Raw genomic sequence first — 22816 nt, forward strand, 5'->3', positions numbered from 1 at the left:
TTTTGAGAGGATTAATATTCAACAGCATAGTGAATTGCTCTAAGAGAAACAAAAATTTTAAGTTCATTAGAACACATTCATTCTGTGTCAGAAACCTATGCTGTGTCAACTATTTAATCACAATCCAAATTTAGAGCTGAATCCAGCTTGAATGTTGTGTCCATACTTGCCCTAACCGTTCAGGGTTCAACCTCTGCGGTCGTATAAAGCTACGCCCTGCGGAGCATCTGGTTATATTTTCCAATATTTAAAAAACACAGCTTAAAATTTAATTGGTAACTTTTAATCTTAACTTTAACAATCATCTTTGAAAGCATTTAATTGAATATCAATAAAATGTCTTGTCCGTAGACATTATCAAAATGTATTTGTTTCCATTTTCATCGAAGTTAAGCATCATTTGATAGATAAACCTGATAAAATGTTGGTTTTTTTTTCAAGAGAACACTTTCAGCTAAATCAAAATTAGGTTTTAATAATGCATTTCATTAAATATGAATACAATGTCTTGTCTGTAGACGAAACATACAAATTGTATTGCTAAGTTTGATTGTTTATTGTAAGAATATGCATCAAGTTATTTTAATGTTCTATACACATGATACTCCAAAAGAAAGGTTTTTTTTGGAAGTTTTGTTATTTATAGATAAGTTTAGATACAGTTTTATCAGATAAGATTAATGATCAAAGAAAGCTACTGTTGTTTGAAAGAACTGTGAGTTAAACATGTTCTTGTCATTTTTTTCAATTAAAATGTTTGATATTCAATAATTCTAAACATATTTTGTTGTCTTTGTCATTGACCAAAAATCTGACACTGGTGACCATGTCTTGAAGGCAACCATTAAAGAAAATTATACAGTTTTTAAACACCATTTATTTAATAAAAATATTAAATATTTCTTCCCAAAACTGCATGTAATTATATAAATGCTTCCAGTGTTAGCCTAACGATGGCAATTTTTCATAATTTAAACCATTTTTGAACCAAAATATCAAAAGAGTTTTTCCCTGAGGTGATACTCATTTTTGATTTCATGTGAAACACAAAATGCACATCTAATTGTGGCTAGGCCGTTTACTACAGAAATTGGAACAAGAGATGAATCATCATATCTAGACAAATATGGTTGACTGTATAACAGATTGTAATTGTTATTTGTACAATGAATGTTACCCTTCTATATAGCACACATGCATGTTGTTCTAATATCATAACCAATGAATTGTATTTCTGGAAGTAACCTGTTGAACTTAAATAATACCCGATTATTCTTCATCACTGTTAAATGTGGCAGGCATGTTTTGTTAGACATCTACAGTGTCCCCGTATAGCTTAAATTTAATATGAAATATGACAATACATTAATTTTCAGTCATCTCTGGTTTGTCAAACTCCTAGAAATAAAAACAATAATTTCATCAGGTTGACAATTCATATTACATCCACAATAAAAGACAAATTTGACAAATTGTAGGTGCGTGTACGTGTCAAAACTGATTTGAGAGTATCATCAAACGCATCTGGGTCCTCAAGAACAGGCAGCTTGAAAGGGGTATGTAACTATTCTAATTTGCACATCTGAATATTATAAATTGCTTAATAGTAAAAAAAAAAACTTTTTGAAACACTAGCCAAGTGGTTTTTGATTGTGCTGGCCGACAAAACATCCAACAATGTGATGGTGGTATGACGTAAATACTTCATGAAAGTTCTTTTCAATAAAATTATATATTCAGTTTTAGGTCAGTGCTCTCTATTGAAAGTCATATGGTATACACTCATATCAGAACCTCATAACAGCTTAACGCCGATTCTGAACAGTTGGAGGTTTCTACTAAGTATCCCGGTATCTAGTTAGTGTTCCACAGCTAATCTTTCAGTCCTTTTAACACGTTCCTTAATCCTATCAAAAACTTATCATGAATAATTACTTTAATATTGCTAAATACATTTGAAAATTTTTAACTTTTCTTGGAAGTGTTAAAAAATCTTTAGATGTTTTAGATAAATAACGTTCTTTTGATGGTCCTTTTGATTCTGTTGACATTTTTGAATTTCTACTCTTGAAGGTGTCAGGCCATCAATTACTCCCTCCAATTTAGAACGTTTGTAAAGTTAACGCTACTCTGACACAAAATAGTGCTTTTGATGTCATTGTTTACTTAAACTAACCAACACATTTGCAGAAATGAAAATTCATGGAAGAGAAATATATTAAGACCCTTTTGAGCCAAAAAATCACTTTTGTTTGCATTTAAAATTCAGGATTAATGCTCTCTATAGTATAGGGGTTATTGTTGGTCAGTTTTTTCTTCTAAAGTTTTAAAGGTATGTTGAAAATTAGCATGTAGAAAGCTTTTACATGTACAATTCCGGATATACCTCGTTTCTATGAAGTTAAACTTAAGCTGTGAAATTTGCAAAATTCAGTTGAACAGATAGGAATTGGTAATCTGACACCTTTATACCAAACATCCACACAATTTTAATAAACATTTTTTTTTTTTGCTTTTTAATTAAATGGTCGTTTAGAAATCTGATTGCAACAGTGAACTCATTTAAAGCCTTCTTCTCTAATGAGAAAGATAAATATGATAGATATACTTGCTAGTGGTAATTTTCCTTTTTTGACTGTTGACGTTTCTTAGGATCTGACGGCGTTAGGTACCTCGGTTTCGTTTGTTTAGATATGTTAACTCGTAAGAACCATGGTATATAATATAGTACTTATTCTAAAAAGTTATCATTTTAACACTGTATTTATATTTTAAAAAAATATTGGTTTAATTGATTTTTTTAACTGTAACTAAAACCAAACTAATGTCATTGTAAAATACATATGCATACGTAAATTCATCGTTCTACAATCGGTTGATACCTGTATTTTGGCATTCACTACAAAAATCTAAATATCTGAAAAGACCAATTTTTGTCTTAGTTATCTTGAATTTGTACTCATCATTCTCCAAAAGCATGATTTGTGTTTTAATTTTTCTTGACAAATTCTCATTTATATTAAATATGTATTAAATTTAATCGACAGATTCTCGACATTCTTAAAATTTCTTGACCAATTCTTGACATTTGAATAGTGTCTTGAAATTCTCAACAGATTATCAACGTTCTTATTTTTTCTCAGTATGGCTTGACATATTCTGAACATTTTGAATTGTGTCTTAAGTTTACTTGACAATTTTGAGTTTTACAAATCATGACCAGTATACATGATATAATTTTATCTTTATTTCTCTTTATATGATATACTGTCAAATGACTGATAAATTGTTTCACTTGTTACACTTGTTACAACAGAAACAAAAGTTGGGCATGTAAAATAATCGAAAATTTGGGTATGTGTGAATATTTTTTACCGTACAAATATGACTATGAAAGCTAAAGTATTAACGATTGTTGATAAAAAAAAAAATCCCATCACTTTGCGTCCGGCGTCCGGCGTCGTCTGTCGTCCGTCGTCTTTAACTTTTAGAAAAATCTTCTCCTCTGAAACTAATTGGCCAAATTAATCCAAACTTGGCCACAACCATTATTGGGGCATCTTGTTTAAAAATGTGTCTTGTGACCCGGCCAACCAACCAAGATGGCTGCCATGGCTAAAATAGAACATAAGGGAACAATGCAGTTTTTGGCTTATGACTCAAAAACCAAAGCATTTAGAGCAAATCTGACTGAGGTAAAATTGTTAATCAGGTCAAGATCTATCTGTCCTGAAATTTTCAGATGAATCAGAAAACCCGTTGTTGGGTTGCTGCCCCTGAATTGGTAATTTTAAGGAGATTTTGCTGTTTTGGTTATTATCTTGAATATTATTATGGATAGAGATAAACTGTAAACAGCAATAATGTTCAACAAAGTTAGATTTACAAATAAGTCAGCATGACCAAAATGGTCAATTGACCCCCTAAGGATTTATTGTCCTTTATAGTCAATTTTTAACAATTTTCAAAAAAATTGTAAATTTTTACTAACATTTTCCACTGAAACTACTGGGCCAAGTTCATTATAGATAGAGATAATTTTAAGCAGCAAGAATGTTCAGTAAAGTAAGATGTAGAAACACATCACCATCACCAAAACACAATTTTGTCATGAATCCATCTGCTTCCTTTGTTTAATATTCACATAGACCAAGGTGAGCGACACAGGCTCTTTAGAGCCTCTATTTTTTTTTTTAATGATTACAAATATTGATTCCTAAAACTTATAAATAATTGCTAAATTAACCAATCATACTGTAGACCTATTTCATTCTACATGCATAATATTCAATGTTGATATGGTAAATAATAAATGTACTAAAATGTGATTTTTATTGATAGCAAAGTATTATTGTATCCTAATTTTTCTTGATTAACAGAATAAACTTTCTGTAGTTTCATATGTTGTAATGTATATAAAGTATTACACATAGACAGGATGTTCTCCATAAAATTAAGGTATTCCACACCCCTGGGTACACGCAACTGTGATATAGAAAATTACTGCTTTACCTGTAATCAGCAATGCAACGTATCAGTTGACTGACCAAGCAACTACAATTTAAAAAAGTTTGTTGATAGATAAAATTGAAATCATAACAAAATTTAAAAAAAATGAATTGAAATGGATTTTCTTCATAAAAAATATGAAAAGAAATATTTAACCAAAAAAAATTTAATTATTTCCCAAAGATTAAAAGAAAATAATAATCTACTCCGGGAATGGTAGAAAGCTATTATTTATAAAGGGTCCATCAATGATTTTTATATTTGTTCTATGACTTCTTGAGAAATTATCACAAATATTTAGTTTTGATTTAAAATTATAAAATTAAACATTCAATTTTAAATAAAAAAAATGTTTGGGTCTAAAAAAATTATTATTTTTTTTTAATCAAGATGGGAACAAATTTTTTATCCAAAACGAAAGCCCCCCCCCCCCCCCCCCCCATTTCCTCATTTGGGTCACACACATGCACACGATGAATTTGTGGGGTCTAAAAGAGACACATGGTCACATTTTAAAACTGCCTCATTTAGTCACCCATTTTAGTAAAGCAAATTTGACTGGCAGTGTTTCGAACGGCAAATATCTAAATGCTGTTTGTCAGCAACTTTGATATATTTCAAGTGACAACAATTAATTAAACGTTTTATTAAAAAATAAATCAAAATGAAGCTACATTGGGGGTCAATCGATGTATTCCCACTTAGGTTCACCCAAAGGGTATTTTACTATACAAAACTAATCCTTGATTCCTCAAAGTTTTTTTTAGCGATAATAAAAATGAGTATAAAACAGAGTAGATAGAAATATAAAGTCATAAACAGTGCAGAATGAATCTGTTCACATTTTTGGCACAATTTATACTGTTGAGATAGTGTCAAAACATCTTTAAGACCATCAATAATGTGTCGAAATATATTCAAACAGCTATAAGACTGTCAAGAATATGTCAAGACATATTCAGACATTATTAGGAATGTCAAGAATATGTCAAGACTGATCGAGGAAAATTTAAGACAGTCAAGAATTGATGGAGACTAAGTAAGACCCCTATCAGATGATACAGGAAGTGTCGAGAAATTTTAAGACAAATCAAGAACATTATTAGACAAATTCATACTATGTTAAGTATTTTTAAAGATGATTCAGACAAATAAAGAATGTCGAGTAAAAATTCATGCAGGTTCAGACCAAAACCAGTCTTTTCAGACTTTTTGACTTTTGTAGTGATTGCACAAGGTTGTATTTATCACTGACTGTTAATGTTGTCTTTAAAAAGAGGGAGGAAAGATACCAGAGGGACAGTTAGACTCATAGATCGAAAATAAACTGACAACGCATGATGACTTAAAAATAAAGACAAACAGACAAATATAAGTATACACTTTAATCTATTGGATGTTTGACACGTCCTGATTGGTACTTCAGTTTGAAAGTTATGAATGTGTTTAAGTTGTTATTGGTTTTAAACTACGTGTCAGTAACTGTATATACTCTCAGATATGTACTTAGTGTTTCTTGTTTTGTTTGTTTATGGTGATGTATTTATACCTTGCCATGTCAATCTGTGTTTTTGTTTCTTGTTTTTCTGCTTTGAATCGAAAAGATGAATTATGCCCTATTCAACTGATTTGTAAACTATGACTATTACACCAATGCCGTAGGTTAGAGGAGGGCTATGTGCCCTTACACTTATTTAAAAGAGGGACGAAAGATACCAGAGAGACCGTCAAACTCATAAACATGCTACATTCAGTATATGCATTTAGCAAGTAAGAAGCCTTTTATTCGTTTGTTGTTGTATATTTTATTTGTTTTTTCGCTTTGTACATAAATTAGGCCGTTTGCTTTCACGATTAAATTATCATGATTATTAAGGTCTTTCCTTTCTTAAATGGAAAGACCTTACTGTATTGCGTTTGTTTATTATTAGGTCTTTCCACTTTTCCGTGGAAAGACCTATTGGATTTCTTCTGATTATTATTATTATTATTATTTTTTTTCTTCCGCCAACTTTTTTTTCCTTCGCAGTTTTTTTGTTTCGCAAGATGTCGCTTAGACATATGGTACATGATATCGAACAGTTATTACGCTTTTGTAACTGACACCGCGTAACCAAAATCTTTTCAATGTAAGAGTTATCTTCCCGAACACTGTTTTTCTTGTGATCGCTTAATATTCGCAACCGTATAAGAAACCGACAAATTTATTTTACTAAATTGCTCGATATATCCTCAGGATGATTGGATTTATTTTGACCGAAGCTATCCGGAGACTCCATATGAGAGTTATTTCCCCTTTTATATTTGATATAAGTGATATGCATTTTTAACTGGAAAACCATAAGTGTTAGAGGCCTAGGGTCTTTTGTTTTGAGGTCCTTGGTCCAAAAAAATGAAAATGAGGTCAAGGTCAAAGGTCAAGGTCATGATTAAAATTTTGATTTTGGCTTGTGATCTCTTATTTTCAGAAATCATATAAGATATTGACAAAATATTTTCATAAAATTGTTAGTTACAACATGTAGTAACACATAAATTTTAGTCGAAAGGGTACGTAGACATTTGACGCGAGTTTTCCCCCTTTATATATCTAATATCATACGTATTGTAATATAACTCATGAACAATATAAAGTAGAGGACTAGAGTCTTTTGATTTGAGGTCCTTGGTTTATGACCTTGAAATTGAGCTCAAGGTCATATGCTAATTAAACGTTCTAGATTTTGACCTTTGCTTTTACCTCATATGTACACATGATAAAGCCATGGGACTGTTTGCATTAAGTTGTAAGCAATGTGACCTTAAAAAACACAACCGGAAGTGACCTTTTGTAAACCGGAAGTAGCAAATTTTTGCACTAAATCAATGTAAAAGTATATAGAACCATATATTTTTGGAATCAGTGTCAAGTAAACTATCAAACAATACCGGAAGTAAACTTTTTTAACCGGAAGTAAAAGATTATCTCCCTTTTTTTTCCTTTTTTTTATGAAACCATATATTTTTGGAATAAGCGTTCAATAAGCTGTCATTTGACGCTTAAATTGACATTTAAAACCAAATTTTAATATTTTCATATAAAAAAAAGGTCTTAACTGGTGGAAAGACCATCAATGGTTCTCTGAACGATTGGTTTTTAATTATTATTATTATTATTATTATTATTAGGTCTTTCCACCTTTCTTGTGGAAAGACCTATTGAATTCGTTCTGATTATTTTTTTTTTCTTCCGCCTAATTTTTTTCTTGCGGTGTAAAAATGTTTCAAAAGATGTCGCTTAGTTTTTTTTATATATGATATTATTCAGTCTATACGCTTTTGAAACTGACCCTGTTTAACCGAACACTTTTCTTTGTAAGAGTTATCTCCCCAAACACTGTTTTTCTTGTTATCAGATCTCCTCCGCAACCGTAAAAGAAAGCGACAAATTTGTTTTTCCAAATTGCTCGTTATATCCTCAGGATGTTACCTTTTATTTTCACCGAAGCTTTACGAAGACTCCATATGAGAGTTATTTCCCCTTTTGTAATGAAATAAATTTGTTACTGGAAAACCATTAGTGATAGAGGCCTAGGGTCTTTCGATTTGAGGTCATTGGTCCAAAAAAATTAAAATGAGGTCAAGGTCAAAGGTCAAGGTCATGTTCAAAAATATGATTTTGGCTTGTTATCTCTTCTTTTCAGAAATCCTATAAGATATCGACAAAATATTTTCACAAAATGTGTGTTACGACATGGCGTAACACGTAAATTTTAGTTAAAAGGGTACGTAAACATTTGATGCGTCTTTTCCCCCTTTTATATCTTATATTATTTGTATGGTAATATAACTCATTATCATTATAAAGTCAAGGCTTAGGGTTTTTTGATTTAAGATCCTTGGTCCAAAAAAATGAAAATTAGGTCAAGGTCAAAAGTCAAGGTCAAATTCTAAATTTTGATTTTGGCTTATTTTCACTCTTTTTCATTAACCTTATAAGATTTCAACAAATTATTTTTACTAAATTGTTAGTTGCGACATGTCGTAACTTATAAATTTTGATTGGAAGGGTGCGAAGAGAATAAATGGGATTTTTGCCCCTGTTATATTTAGAATTATGCGTAAAGTGATATTACTCATGAACCATACATAATACAGACCTAGGGTGTTTTAATTTGGGATCTTTGGTTTATGACCTTGAAATTGAGGTCAAAGTCATAGGTTAATTGGACGTTCTAGATTTTGACCTTTGCTTGAAATTCATATTTATATATCATTTAGCCATAGGAACTGACATTTTCAACTGAATTTTAATATTTTCATATCAAAATAGATCCTTATTGGTGGAAAGACCTTCAATTGTTCTTTGAACAATTGGTTTTTAATTATTATTCTTTTTCTTCCGCCGTTTTCAAAGTCGAAAAACAAGAAAAGTACGCAACATATACAAATGATCTTTGGTATCATGTATCAAGGGTATAATATCTTTCTTGTATTAGAAGAACCAAGATTTACTATTTACCTTATAGGAGTTATCTCCCCAATTACAAAAAACACTGTTATCACTACTCCTCATAAACTATAAGACTTAGCGGCAAATGGTTTTTTTTTAAATGTTCCTTGTCAAAAGTTACAACTTCAAATAAATTTAACCGAAGCGATCCAGTGACCTATTATAGGAGTTATTTCCCCTTGAATATTTAAATTTTCGATATGCATATAAATCTCATGAACCGTAAGTCATAAAGACTGCGGGTCTTCAGATTTGAGTTCATTGGACCAAAACTAGAAAATATAGGTCAAGGTCAAAGGTCAAGGTCATATTTTAGATTTTCAAAAGTTTTTCATTTCCCTATAACTATTGAACGGTTATAGATACAGAAAAATTAAGCAGTAAAAAATGATTGGTACTTCAAGGGGCAACTTTTTTACATTATGACTATACTGATTTTACCATCATGTAAGGGACATAACTCCCATTGATGGTTTTTAAAAAGCCATTTTTAGGCAAAACTCTTTAACAAAAGGTCCTTGACCCATACGGTCTTTTGCAATGACCTTGTGGAGCAATGACCTTGACGAAGGTCACAAGGTCAAAGGTCAAGGTCATCAAATTATGTGTTTTTTGGCACTATTTAAACAGTTTTATGAGTTTTTGAATTCCAATCAATCAATCAATCAATCAATCAATCAATCAATCAATCAATCAATCAATCAATCAATCAATGCACGTTTCCGTTTCATGTGTTTCATACTGGATCCAAGGTTTTTTTTGTTGCTTGTTTTAATTGACCCTTTTCAACGTGTTTAACCAACGTACGTGTTTAACCAACGTGTTTAACCAACATGTTAAACCAACGTGTTTAACCAACGTGTTTAACCAACATGTTAAACCAACGTGTTTAACCAACCAACCAATCAATCAATCAATGCTTGTTTCCGTATCATGTGTTTAATACGGGATCCAAGGTTGTTTGTTTTGCTCGTTTTAATTGACCCTTTCCAACGTGTTTAACCAACGTGTTTAACCAACATGTTTAACCAACATGTTTAACCAACGTGTTTAACTAACCAACCAACGTGTTTAACCAACCAACCAATCAATCAATGCATGTCACGTTTCATGTGTTTCATACGGGATCCAAGTTTTTTTTTTCGCTTGTTTTAATTGAGCCTATCCAATCAACGTGTTTAACCAACGTGTTTAACCAACGTGTTTAACCAACATGTTTAACCAACGTGTTTAACTAACCAACCAACGTGTTTAACCAACCAACCAATCAATCAATGCATGTCACGTTTCATGTGTTTCATACGGGATCCAAGTTTTTTTTTTCGCTTGTTTTAATTGAGCCTATCCAACCAACGTGTTTAACCAACGTATTTAACCAACGTGTTTAACCAACATGTTTAACCAACGTGTTTAACTAACCAACCAACGTGTTTAACACAACCAACCAACCAATCAATCAATGCATGTCACGTTTCATGTGTTTCATACGGGATCCAAGTTTTTTTTCCGCTTGTTTTAATTGAGCCTATCCAGCCAACGTGTTTAACCAACATGTTTAACCAACGTGTTTAACCAACATGTTTAACAAACGTATTTAACTAACCAACCAATGTGTTTAACCAGCCAACCAATCAATCAATGCATGTTTCCGTTTCATGTGTTTAATACGGAATCCAAGGTCTCTTTTTTTTTCGCTTGTTTCAAGAGACCCTATATCAAGTGTTTAATTAATAAACCAATCATCCAACCAACCAACCAACTAATCAATAAATTAATGAATCAATATATATGATATTTTTATTTATGACAGTATAAATAAAAGAAAATGGAAGGAAAGACCTATCAATTATTCAAGAAGAATTGAACTTTAATATTGTTCTTACATCTCTTCTGAAAAAAAAATCCACATGTTTGTTATCAGTTGAACTCTGAAACTACAAGTCCAATCGACCCCAAACTTTACAGTCAGCAGGGCATACATGTACTAAAGGTTCATAAAACAACGTGGTGCAGATATCTCTCAAGACTTTTCCTAGAGAAAAAAAATGGCAATGCTGTAAAAATCGCTTGCTAGGTCCGTAAATCTCAGTAAAAACCTACAATAAAATGTCCGCTCCTAGATTGAAATACTTATCTGTGTTACAAACTGGTGCTGAAAAATATACATTATCAGAAAATAATCCTTAAATGTGTTTTAAAGTTACACCGAATAAATTAAATCCAAAACATGCACTGCTGGTGAACTGTGATCAAAATGTCAATTTCCTACAATGACAAAAGAAATTACATTGTGTACATTCCGTCTCTATACATGTTGTCTGTTCAACATCCCGACCTAAAGAGAAATAAAAAGACTAAGTTTTCGTTATTATAAACCCAAGTCACGTGGTGTCTCCTCAATCTGGCGCGCGCTGGACCTAAAATAAAATAAAAACTTTCCAAACTAAACATGAAACTTCCCCGGAATAATATAGACCTCTCACAGAAACAAACAAACAAACAAACAAACAAACAAACAAACAAACAAACACACACACACACACACACACACACACACACACACACACACACACACACAACAAACAATCATTTTTCTAAGGGGGGAAAGACCGTTTACAATTGCTTTTTGAAAGCAATTGATTTATATTTGATCTTACATCTCTTCTGAAAAAAAAATCCACCTCCTTGTTATCACTTAAACACTGAAACTACAAGTCCAATCGATCCCAAAATTTACAGTCAGCAGGGCATACATGTACTAAAGGTTCATAAAACAACGTGGTGCCGATATCTCTCAAGACTTTTCCTAGAGAAAACAAATTGCAATGCCGTAAAAATTGCTTGCTCGGTCCGTAAATCTCCGTGAAATGCTACAATAAAATGTCCGCTCCTATATTGAAATACTTATCTGTGTTACAAACTGGTGCTGAAAAATATACATTATCAGAAAATAATCCTTAAATGTGTTTTAAAGTTACACCGAATAAATTAAATCCAAAACATGCACTGCTGGTGAACTGTGATCAAAATGTCAATTTCCTACAATGACAAAAGAAATTACATTGTGTACATTCCGTCTCTATACATGTTGTCTGTTCAACATCCCGACCTAAAGAGAAATAAAAAGACTAAGTTTTCGTTATTATATACCCACGTCACGTGATGTCTCCTCAATCTGGCGCGCAAGCTGGACCTAAAATAAAAGAAAAACTTTCCAAACTAAACATGAAACTTCTCCGGTAACACAATACTATAGACCCCTTACAGAAACAAACAAACAAACAAAACAACCCCCCCCCCCCCCCAAATCAATCTATGTTTCAAAGGGGGAAAGACCGTTTACAATTGCTTTTTAAAAGCAATTGATTTATATTTTTACACTGTGATCGTTTCGAGGCCTTTTTTTGTGACTATGTGGTTTGAATTGTGCTCATTGGTGCAGGATGAACGGTTGTTGTATATTTTATTTGTTTTTTCGCTTTGTACATAAATTAGGCCGTTTGCTTTCACGATTAAATTATCATGATTATTTTACACTGTGATCGTTTCGAGGCCTTTTTTGTGACTATGTGGTTTGAATTGTGCTCATTGGTGCAGGATGAACGGTGACCTACAAATTGTTAACTTCCATGTCATTTGGTTTCTGGTTAAGAGTTGTCTCATTTGCAAGCATGTCACATCTTGTTTATATTCAGTTGACAAAATTAATAGTGATTTTAAGAAATGGATGAAATGTAAATAGTAAAAACACCAAACACTGAATATCAAGTGAAAAATGAACGAAAGTCATCTGTCTTTAATACCCCTGTCACTCAAGGCAATGACTGCACTACGATCTCTGAACAAAATACAAATTATGACGATCGTAGTACAATCGTGTAGATCGCAGTAAGATCGTAGTACTGCACGTGCTCAGCGCATCCCAACCACGCTTCAACTAAGACTATACAATGTTTACCCCTCGCTGTTCAATGCTATAGTACGATTCTAGCTCTGCCGTCCTCATCAGGCTCTTTTTATGACCTGACTACGCCCATACTACGACCGTTCCAGGTTCTAGTCATGGACATTGCCATAGTCACTTTTCTGTCTCTTCATGTCCATCAATCATAACTTAACTCAACTGAACTTTGAAACTAACATAAAAGTCGCATTGTCCTTGATTTATAATTTTGTTGAAGTCTCACTTTAACATCTTTTTACAATGTACCAATTTATCTAAAACATGCGTTGGTTGAAATAGGTTTCGAGATTTCGGGACATTTTGAAAATGATATGTGTGTTCTTTACCGAATCCTGCTATAAAAGCTTTGATAGAAATTTAAAAGTAATGTGCAAATACATATTAATATTTCAACTTTATTTTAGCGTCTACTCTGAGTCTTTGGTTAACAAAATGCCAGGTGGTTGTACTCAGACAAAGCCTTCAATTGTTTTATGAGATTAGTATTTAACAAAAAAATAACAATGCATATGTTTTACATTAGAGGTATTCTAGCTATACTTTTATCTTTTTTTCTTTAGTTGACCAAGGGAGAACACAATTTCACAAGGATGGGTTTGATTGTGCTGAATATTCTTGCTGATGTTTTATATGATCTATTGAGACCAGATAAACCACACCTGCCTCCCAGGTGTGAATGTGATATAACGTACTTGTACCGTAATCTCAGGACACTTAATAGAAACATTCCAAGTAATAAATGGGGTGGGGATTGGCATGTTATTCAGATTACAGACATATCTATTGGTGATGATATTGAACGCATTCGGCATATGAGAAATGAAATGCAGCACTCTAAGACATTTAATCTCCCTGATAAACGTTTTACGGAGTTGTGTAATATTATAGTTGATCTTTTGAAAAGGCTTCAGCAACATAATAAACCTTCCAGATTGTATACAGATCACCTAAATGACATTTTGGCTAAGACCATTTCCGCGGAGGATGTGACATTAGTTGAAAATGAAACAGATGCTAGATTAGGTAAATGCATTTAACCTCCTTTTCTCTGTCATTCGCAGGTTTAGTGTTAATCCGGACCATACGGTCAGTTTTTGAGATTGTGCAAATGCTTTAAATTTTCTCCTTCGTTTTGTCAATAACTTTTCAATGTGCTGTTTTCAGAAATCACTGGACAAATTGGTGTGAAAAGCCATCAGGGTTCAAAATTCTAAATTCGTAAATTGTCAATTTGTTACTTTAATTTGTAACTGGGTAATTTAAAATTGCTTGATTTGTAAATCGTCAATTTGTAACTTGTAACTGTGTAATTTGTACATTTGTGATTTGTACAGGGTTTACATTTTTCGAGCCTGTTTATAAAAGGGTTTACATTTTCGGAGCCAGTGTCTAGAATGGGATATGTTTTCCCAGTATTTTCTGTTAAGAACATGGTATGATTTGACAAATGCATTCGGCACATTTATACCCAATAGAATGGAATTACCCCCCCCCCCCCCCACCAAAAAAAAAACACAACCCACATTATATTTTCACTAATAAGGAACATTGTTTTCGTTCTTTGTTTTGGTCAAATATTTTATAATAACCCTGGCATAGAGTGTCAAAGATTTGTATACTGCAATATTTGTTTACAAGTGCTACATTATTTGTCTTTCTTCATCCACGTTTTCTATATGTCGAAACTGGTAACTTCCCAAAATATATCGAAAATCCGACAGCAGCGCCATGTGTTACCATAATATTAAAATGTAGCACCAAATGAATGTACAAATATCGAATGAACAAATCACACACTTTGCAATCATAGCATTAGAAAAGTGTCGATTAACAAGTATAATACTTTTTTGGAAAGATTAGAACTTGTTCTAAATCTTTACTTAGGCACCAGCCTCCCTAACAACAGGACAGGTTAGCTACTGTTACTAAATTTATTCACACTGAAATATAGTTCCCTATGGTTCTGATATATGTGCACATAATACACATATAAACTGGAAAAAACTGGGTATATTATTGGAGCAGTTCATTCAAGAATGTATGTCATTAAGGTGTGTTGATGTGCAGGCTTTTAAAAAACATTTTGATTAGGTAACTGGGTATTGATTCAACTAGTATGATTGACAACTGTCATTATCACTAAACAATCAGAGACAAGGTGAACCTTTAATTAAAATGCCCCACCTCCTAAACTGCCAATCAAATTGACCACATTACCTATCAACCTCAGTCTTACATAATTATACAGACCACTCAATATAATTCTTAATACACAAGTATTTGACCTCATAATTGAATACACAAATGTGTATATTAGATGTTTGATATTTATAAGGATGATAGATTTATTTATTGCCAATTATTTTTGATCTACATTACATAAAGTGATTCTGTAAATTATATCTGAAAGATAAATGATTAATGGATTAACAAGATCTTAAAAAAATGAAATATGAATATAAATATGAAGAAATAAAAGGTATTCAAGTAAGGCCTATAATTTACTTGATAAATTTCCAATAATCATCTATAATTAATCAACAATTAAATAAGTACACTTTTTTTTTATCAGGAATTGGCTTGAAACAGTTTAAAAATTTTAAAACTTTTAATTATAACAAACCATTGTTTATTAGTTTATTTCCCATCAATCATTATGTCTATTTTAGTCATTTGAATGTTTATTAGAAGTGAATACATATGTTTGCAATCAAGAAAGAATCCACATTTCAATAAGATAAGTTTTTTAATTGGTTACGTTGAAAAAGTACATTTTCAATGCCCTGTGTTAAAAAATACTTTAAAAATTGATCAAAAGGCACTCTAAAACTTTTAATCTTCAATGCCCTATAACCTCTGTTTCAACTTATAAAATGCCCCATAACAACATTTTTCAATTTTGTTTGTTGACACTTTAAAGTTTTAAGCTGTTGGTCCAGATTTATGTCTTACAAGGATAGTTGGTAACATTTACTGGAAGAATTTTTGCATTTTTTTGTTTTTTTGAAACATGTTCAGAACCGGCAACATAATTTCGATAAGATATAAACTGCAGTTTAAATAAAATTGTGCAAATTAAGAGACCCATATTATTTAATTTGAGCTCATTTTATCCTCATATATACTGGAAAAGCAAGTTTCCTTCTAAAGACCTGCTGTAAATGCAATTTTCAGCAATAGTGCTTTATAAATGTTCATTTTTCCCCACCATACCTTAATATGAAATAATTCAAACTACTCTTCTAATCTTTCCATGAGTGATTTCCATCACTTTGATTTTAAAATAACATAAAAACAAAAATTGATGTTAATTGACATCTACAAGTTTACAAGTTGCAAAATACCAATTTATGTACAATTTACAACACTAATTCAAGAACTACAAATTTACATATCACAAATATATAAGTTACAAAATGACAATTTACGAATTTAGCATTTTGAAATTTAACCCTTACAAGTTAAAAAATGACAATTTACGAACTAATATTTTTTACCCCGATGGCTTTCCATAATTTAAAATTAAGTTTAGTCTGCGTTATCTTTTTTTATGTTTCTTGTTTACTTTTTAAATAATTCCTTTGACAGTTTTGGGGACACGATCATGATTTGGTAGACCATACTGAATATCTGTGTATCCGACAGATACAGTGGAAAGGTTGTTGGAGGGAAATGCTTACTTTGATGTATTTTAATGAAGTTTTTATCATCTGTTTATCATCTAAAAATATTTATGTTTATGCATTGTTTGAGCCATGCTTATACGGTAGGACTGAATACTGCATGCATAGAAGGTAGAACACACACAATTTTAACCCAACATGATTTATAGTCAACTGACCCTCAGTGTCAATTTCTAGATATAAAAAACAAGACCGAAGATGCAACTAGTCTAAGCTAAACAGAATGTGAAATAAAAAAAACATAAGTACAATATTGATACTAAAGCAAGAGCACTTTACACTAGTGTTAAGAAAAATAAGGGGTGATTTGATATGTTCCAGTAGGGTACAATTTTGTGTTTTTGTGTTTTTAATTTTTATCAAGTTTCTCATGTATCACAAGTCACGATGTTCAGGGTAAATACAAAGTATCACATTCGAAGAAAAGAGAACAGGGCCGTATTTATTACAGAACTGTATCAATGAACAATATATTATCATGAAGTTATATAATAGTATGATTGCAGTGATGGTCTAATATATTTTCAGAAACAGCTGTGGAAGTCGAATTAGAACAGTTTACGTATGTTCCACCACACAAGAAAAAGAAATCATGATCTTCACAATTTATATGCATGTACTTTGAACCTTGAATTATATATGTATTGAATGTAGAATAAATACTTGAAATAGACACAGATTTACAAAGGATACAAACTGTAATGCTGCCAATATAACCAAATATGCTGCTGTTTAAATACCACGGCTATGCTGAAATAGTGAACACATAATGAGTCTTTAACTGAATTCAAGATATCAAATATTTGTGAAGATATTGATCAGGATTTGAGATAGGGAGCTAATTGTTGAGATATTACTCTATTTACAAACGGAGGAAAATGAACCACATCAACTACCGAACTACTGAACAAAAGGCGTTAAACTCTTGACAAGTGCATAAACATTGAAGGCAACACACCTCCCTCGTCAGGTTTTTATTCTAACAACGAAAATCAGCATGATTTTGTTAAGAATCGTACTTTTTACTTAGATTAGAAATCTGTGTTAATTAATATTCGAAACATTTTAAAGTGTCGCCATTTGACGTCAACTAAAACACTCTTGCGATCGCTTTTTATGTGGCACGGTAGTATTTGCATTCCAGAATTTAGGTTGCTCTTTTGTGTACCCTTTTTTGTCCATCTGCACACTACTTAAGGGCATCCGATACAGTTTCTCGATAAAATGTCATTTTCTAAATTTTTAAATATGTTGTAGGCCTTGGCGAGTTATAAAATAAAACGCAAAATAAAACATAGGTCACCGTGCTCGTTTTCGAGAAAATTGAGGCTGAAAATTGGGGATTTGTACAATTTTGCCAAAAAGTTAAACAATGTTATAAAATTTTTGGAGCAAAAATTCTTTGTCGTAAATTATTAAGATCGGGTTCAATTTAAAGCTGTGATAAGTAGCAATAAGGAAAAAATAAATCCCTACACGAATGACTATACAAATGTTCAAGCTTTTCTTGACATTGCGAACCAGATGCTCAAAATGGATTTTTTTTAATCTAAAAAATATAGAAATAAAGTGTTTCTGAAAATGTCATTTTTATCATTTTTCTGCATGAACTGCATTTTATCATGCTTTATCCAAATCTGAAATAAAAAATATATGTCACCGTGCTGGATTCTATGATAAACGCGATTTATCCTAAAAATTGCGTCCCCCCCCTTTGTAACCTCAACGTTATCGCTAAAGTGCACGACGTCGCTGGCAGACTTTTTCGACGTAATCGTTGCAAATTACCGGCGACATTTTTCAGATGTATAAATATTGTTTGTAAAGAGCTAACTAAAAATTGGTAATATTGTTTTCGAAATAAAATCATGTGAATCATAAATACATCTCTTTGTTTGTGGTCTAAGTGAGAAACATCCCAAGAAAAGTGACTACGGACTGTTGAAAATTAAAGACTCGGCAATTTAAAACTTGACATACAGGTTACATGTACTGTACACACTCGTGCATTAATTTATGTATTAATTTATAGCACATGTTGACCTCTAGATGTTGTTTTTTAGTTTTTGTTTTGTTTTGTTTGGTTGGCTGCTATTTCATTACAATACTCCTTTAAATCCTTCTATTCACGTTTTAATCACTGTTTAGAATTCACATTTATTCATAAAATTAAACTTTTATTCTGGTCAATGATTACAATTGAATAAAATTGGGAGGCTTCTAAATATTTTTAAGTTCACAGTTTTTATAGTTGACTATGTGGTATGGGCATTGCTCATAGTTGAAGACCGTACTGTGACCTATAGTTGTTAATTTCTGTGACATGTTTGTCTCTTGTTCAGAGTTGTCTCATTGGAAATTATACCATAATTTTTTTTATGTTGTCAGAAAACAAAAACAAAATCTTATCAAGGAATATGCTAAAGGATGCTTTTGTCCAGAGAGAGAAACTATACCATATTTTGAGAAATTTTTGGATTTCGCAAAAACTATTGAATTAATAGCGAGAGGACTGGACATATTACCTATGCGTAATTTCATTGGTAAATAGCTATATATATTTTCACCAAAGCGCGACGCATTGCGGGGTACATAAAATATCGCACGTTCATTCCTCTGTCTGTCCTTTCGGTCCTTATGGTTAACTAGATTTTTAAAGTGTACAGTTCTTGCCAAATTTCTATAAAACTGATATCGTATGGACACATTCGAAAATCAGTGCATGTCAACTATTCTTTAAAAGAGTTATGGCATTTGGAAATATTGATTATATTGGAAATTGCATTGTATTTGCTGTCATTCCATCATTTCTCTAATATATTTGTAAAAAAAACAGAATAAACAACTGCACTACGAGCATATGAAATTTTATGAATAATTATTAATAGTTTCTTCGATACAGATCGACATGTGAAAACACCCACTTTTTTCATAAACTCAATAACTCAAAAAAAAAAAGAATCATCCTCAAAAAGTATACATGTGGTAGAGTGGATTTTCTGCCATTTACCCTGGATGCATTGATTATATTATATGTACTAATTCTAAATATCTCTTGCAGATGATTTATTGAAGTAGGTGATTCGTTTGCAATCTACTTGTGATTAGGTCTTATTTTATTGGTCATTGGTGGTCTTGTGATATTAGAGAGGGAATTCAAATTAAATGTCTGGTCAATTTTGGTCTTTGTTTACAAAAGTTTAAATAGTTTAATTATTTAGTATCCAGTCTTTGTAGTTACTTTTCATATAAGGATTGAATCATTCAGTGATATCGGATACACTTATATTTAGTCAGGAACCACAAATATAGCATATTTTGGTAAGTTACATTTATTTACATTAAGAGCCTTTGTTCTGACAGATGGATGAAGTATGAATCCTGATTATGATATTTCATTAACATGCAAGGTAAAAGTAAGTTTCCCTAATGTCCAAGTGAGTGTGAGATTTTAGTTTGAGAGATGATTGTATGATTTGGTTGTTTTGAGAGCTTTTGTGTATTCGCTGTACGGGTGAGTTTGATTTATTTTAACAGTGACCTTGACCTATGTATAGTATGGTATTGTCAATAATGACGTAGACATTTAAAGGTAAACAAGTTGGATGATATTATGTTTGTTTATAAATGAAAGTACCTTTTTGTAAAGATTTATTTGATTAATAGAATCTTGTATTTATAATTATATTATTGATTTCAGATAATGATATTATGTATTGACCATAGATCCATGATATATTGATCTGTATAAGGACACTAGGATAGAAGTTAAATAGTGTAGCTGTTGATGTTATATATTGTACAAACTCAGTTCCACAAATTGGTGAGTTTACTTAACTGTGTAAATTGATTGCATTTGTATTTTATTTATGTTTACCTGTATAACTTGACTATGACAGATATTTCATTGTCACTTTGGAAATATTACACTGGGATTATCTTCCCTGATTATGAACATTCAAGCTAGATTCACATGAAGTTCAATATTTATGTTTACATTGATGATAAATGATAATTCATTTATATTATATTATAAAGACATTATATACGAAACTCAAATTATCTGTAATGATAATTTGCACGAAGTTATTGTTTATTGTTTGTAAATTTACATTTTGATATTTTCAAACCGTATACCGTTTGTATAGAATTTATGATGTTTGTATGTAGTCAGTCAGATCGATTGAGAGAAACGGTTATGAGTTTAAAGGTTAAAATATAGGATGTTTTAACTATATAAGAACATGTGAACTGAAATGATAATAGAAATGTAATAGACTAGTATTTTAAGCTATTGAATTGTATCGTTTATTTGATTATCTTTACCATTGTTTATTTGTTATTCCAGGGTTAGTGTATGTAATTGTAAGATGAATGTATGTGATGTACAATTGACGAATAAAGAACCCTATCACTCAGAAAACTTAGTTGTACTTGGTGAAACAGAAAATTAGACTTTTACAATGGCGCCCACGTTAATGGTTTATTCCAAGGATGGATCCTCACAGTGGAAGCTGGAATGACTTAAATTTTGTATTGAATATTACTTGCTGATATTTTATGAATTGATTTATAAATATAAATTGACTTTAGATATTCAGTTTGTGAATATTGAATATGGCCTGAAAGTATGTTAGTACATTTGTATATCTGATTGATAATACTTGATTAGACACTACAAAAACTTGAATTTATAACAGAAGAAGACTCTTATATCTTGAACTGAACATTTGATAGATTATTGCATAAACTTTGTTTACTTTGCTTGTATATTGTGTACCTTGTGTAGATAATTGATTTTTTTTAAACTTAATTCTTTTTGAAACTTCAGTAATTTTTTTTAAATTACTTTATTGGAAACTTATTCAAATTTATTTTTTATTTTGAATTCTTTTGGAACTTATTCTGAGATTTCACTTATTGTTTTAGATTATCTTTTCTGAAATTGGATAATTATATATTACAGTTTTTGACATTAAAAGTAGTTTGACAAGTAAAATTTTACATTCACAGATTTAAAGGTAGTTTCAGTTTGTATACTGAATATAGTATTATTATCTAAAATTGTAACTTATAGTTTGACATTTGTAATTATATACAAAGGTCATTGTTAAATAAAGATTTCCCTTTGAGAGAGAGCTATCCCACCCCCATAGCACACACACACACACACACATACTCATACTTAAAAAGAAACAAGGTAAGATCTACACAATGAACACAAGTTAGAACAAGAAGATATATGAGACATTAGCATCATTAGTTGAATACATAGTAGGTATACTCAGTACTCAGTAGGTACATAGATAGTAGATTGGAGTTAGGTATTTAGTGTTTACATCAGTTTGGGTATGTAAGTTTATGTTAGTAGTGTTGGTAAATACATAAGTGCATATATAGAAGTACACTGTTGTAAGTATAGCACAAGTAGTATTTGTTTCATACAGCAGATAGGATACTATAGTAAAGGTTTGTATAGTGTATAGAGTTCAGTTGGTGTTGTTCTGTGAGCATATTTGTTGGTTGAGTTTGGCTTTGGTTAGTTTGGTGTTTAGTGGTTTGACATATGTGTTAGGTTATAAGCCTAACATATCTTCAAGGTAAATCAGGTATTATATATATATATATATGTGATCACACAATGGTAGGTATTCAGTTTGTGTGATTGAAGACACGGTGACCGACTGGTGAGTGATACTTATATATATTTTCACATTGATATTAATCATTTTTTTATTGCAGGTACATTAATTAATTTGTTGATTTATTCAATCTCTTTCAGAAAACTTATTACATTAAGGTAAGTATCAGGATAAGCATCATGTCTGAGGAATTGACCGAACAGGATATACAGAACATCATTAGAGCTTTTAAGGATATGAAAGTCAAACCGAATGCCGATACAACTGATGCATTTAAGAATTGGATGAAGGAATTTTCCACCTCAAAGATGGACGATGTATTATATATGCCGTACATACCGAAATTACCTATCTTTTCCGGAGATGACAAAGGAGATGATGTTTCATACGATCTTTGGAGATATCAAGTAGCATGTCTTATCAAGGAGAATTACCGACATGAGATCATATCTCAAGCCATCAGACGTTCTGTCCATGGAGAAGCAAGTCGAATTGTTATGCGATTAGGAGTTGAAGCAACCGTTGA

The 22816-nt window shown here is 31.5% G+C and overlaps 1 protein-coding gene and 1 long non-coding RNA gene across 2 annotated transcripts in view; both read left to right on the forward strand.

Annotated features, from left to right (window-relative positions):
- Positions 1-17317, forward strand: part of LOC143055372 (uncharacterized) — a 68810-nt gene extending 51493 nt beyond the window's left edge. Inside the window, exons 10-12 of the mRNA XM_076228508.1 lie at positions 1479-1556; positions 13526-13988; positions 17177-17317. Of these exons, the coding sequence (XP_076084623.1) occupies positions 1479-1556; positions 13526-13988; positions 17177-17244 (609 nt within the window). The 3' untranslated portion in view covers positions 17245-17317. The remainder of the gene's footprint in view (positions 1-1478; positions 1557-13525; positions 13989-17176) is intronic.
- Positions 17318-19826: 2509 nt separating this feature from the next.
- Positions 19827-21690, forward strand: LOC143055373 (uncharacterized). Its single transcript, XR_012972006.1, has 3 exons — positions 19827-19969; positions 20349-20471; positions 20997-21690. It is a non-coding gene; the product is annotated as an uncharacterized LOC143055373 (long non-coding RNA).
- The last annotated feature ends 1126 nt before the right edge of the window (positions 21691-22816 follow it).

Source organism: Mytilus galloprovincialis, chromosome 12, assembly GCF_965363235.1.
Source record: "Mytilus galloprovincialis chromosome 12, xbMytGall1.hap1.1, whole genome shotgun sequence".
Taxonomy (NCBI): domain Eukaryota; kingdom Metazoa; phylum Mollusca; class Bivalvia; order Mytilida; family Mytilidae; genus Mytilus; species Mytilus galloprovincialis.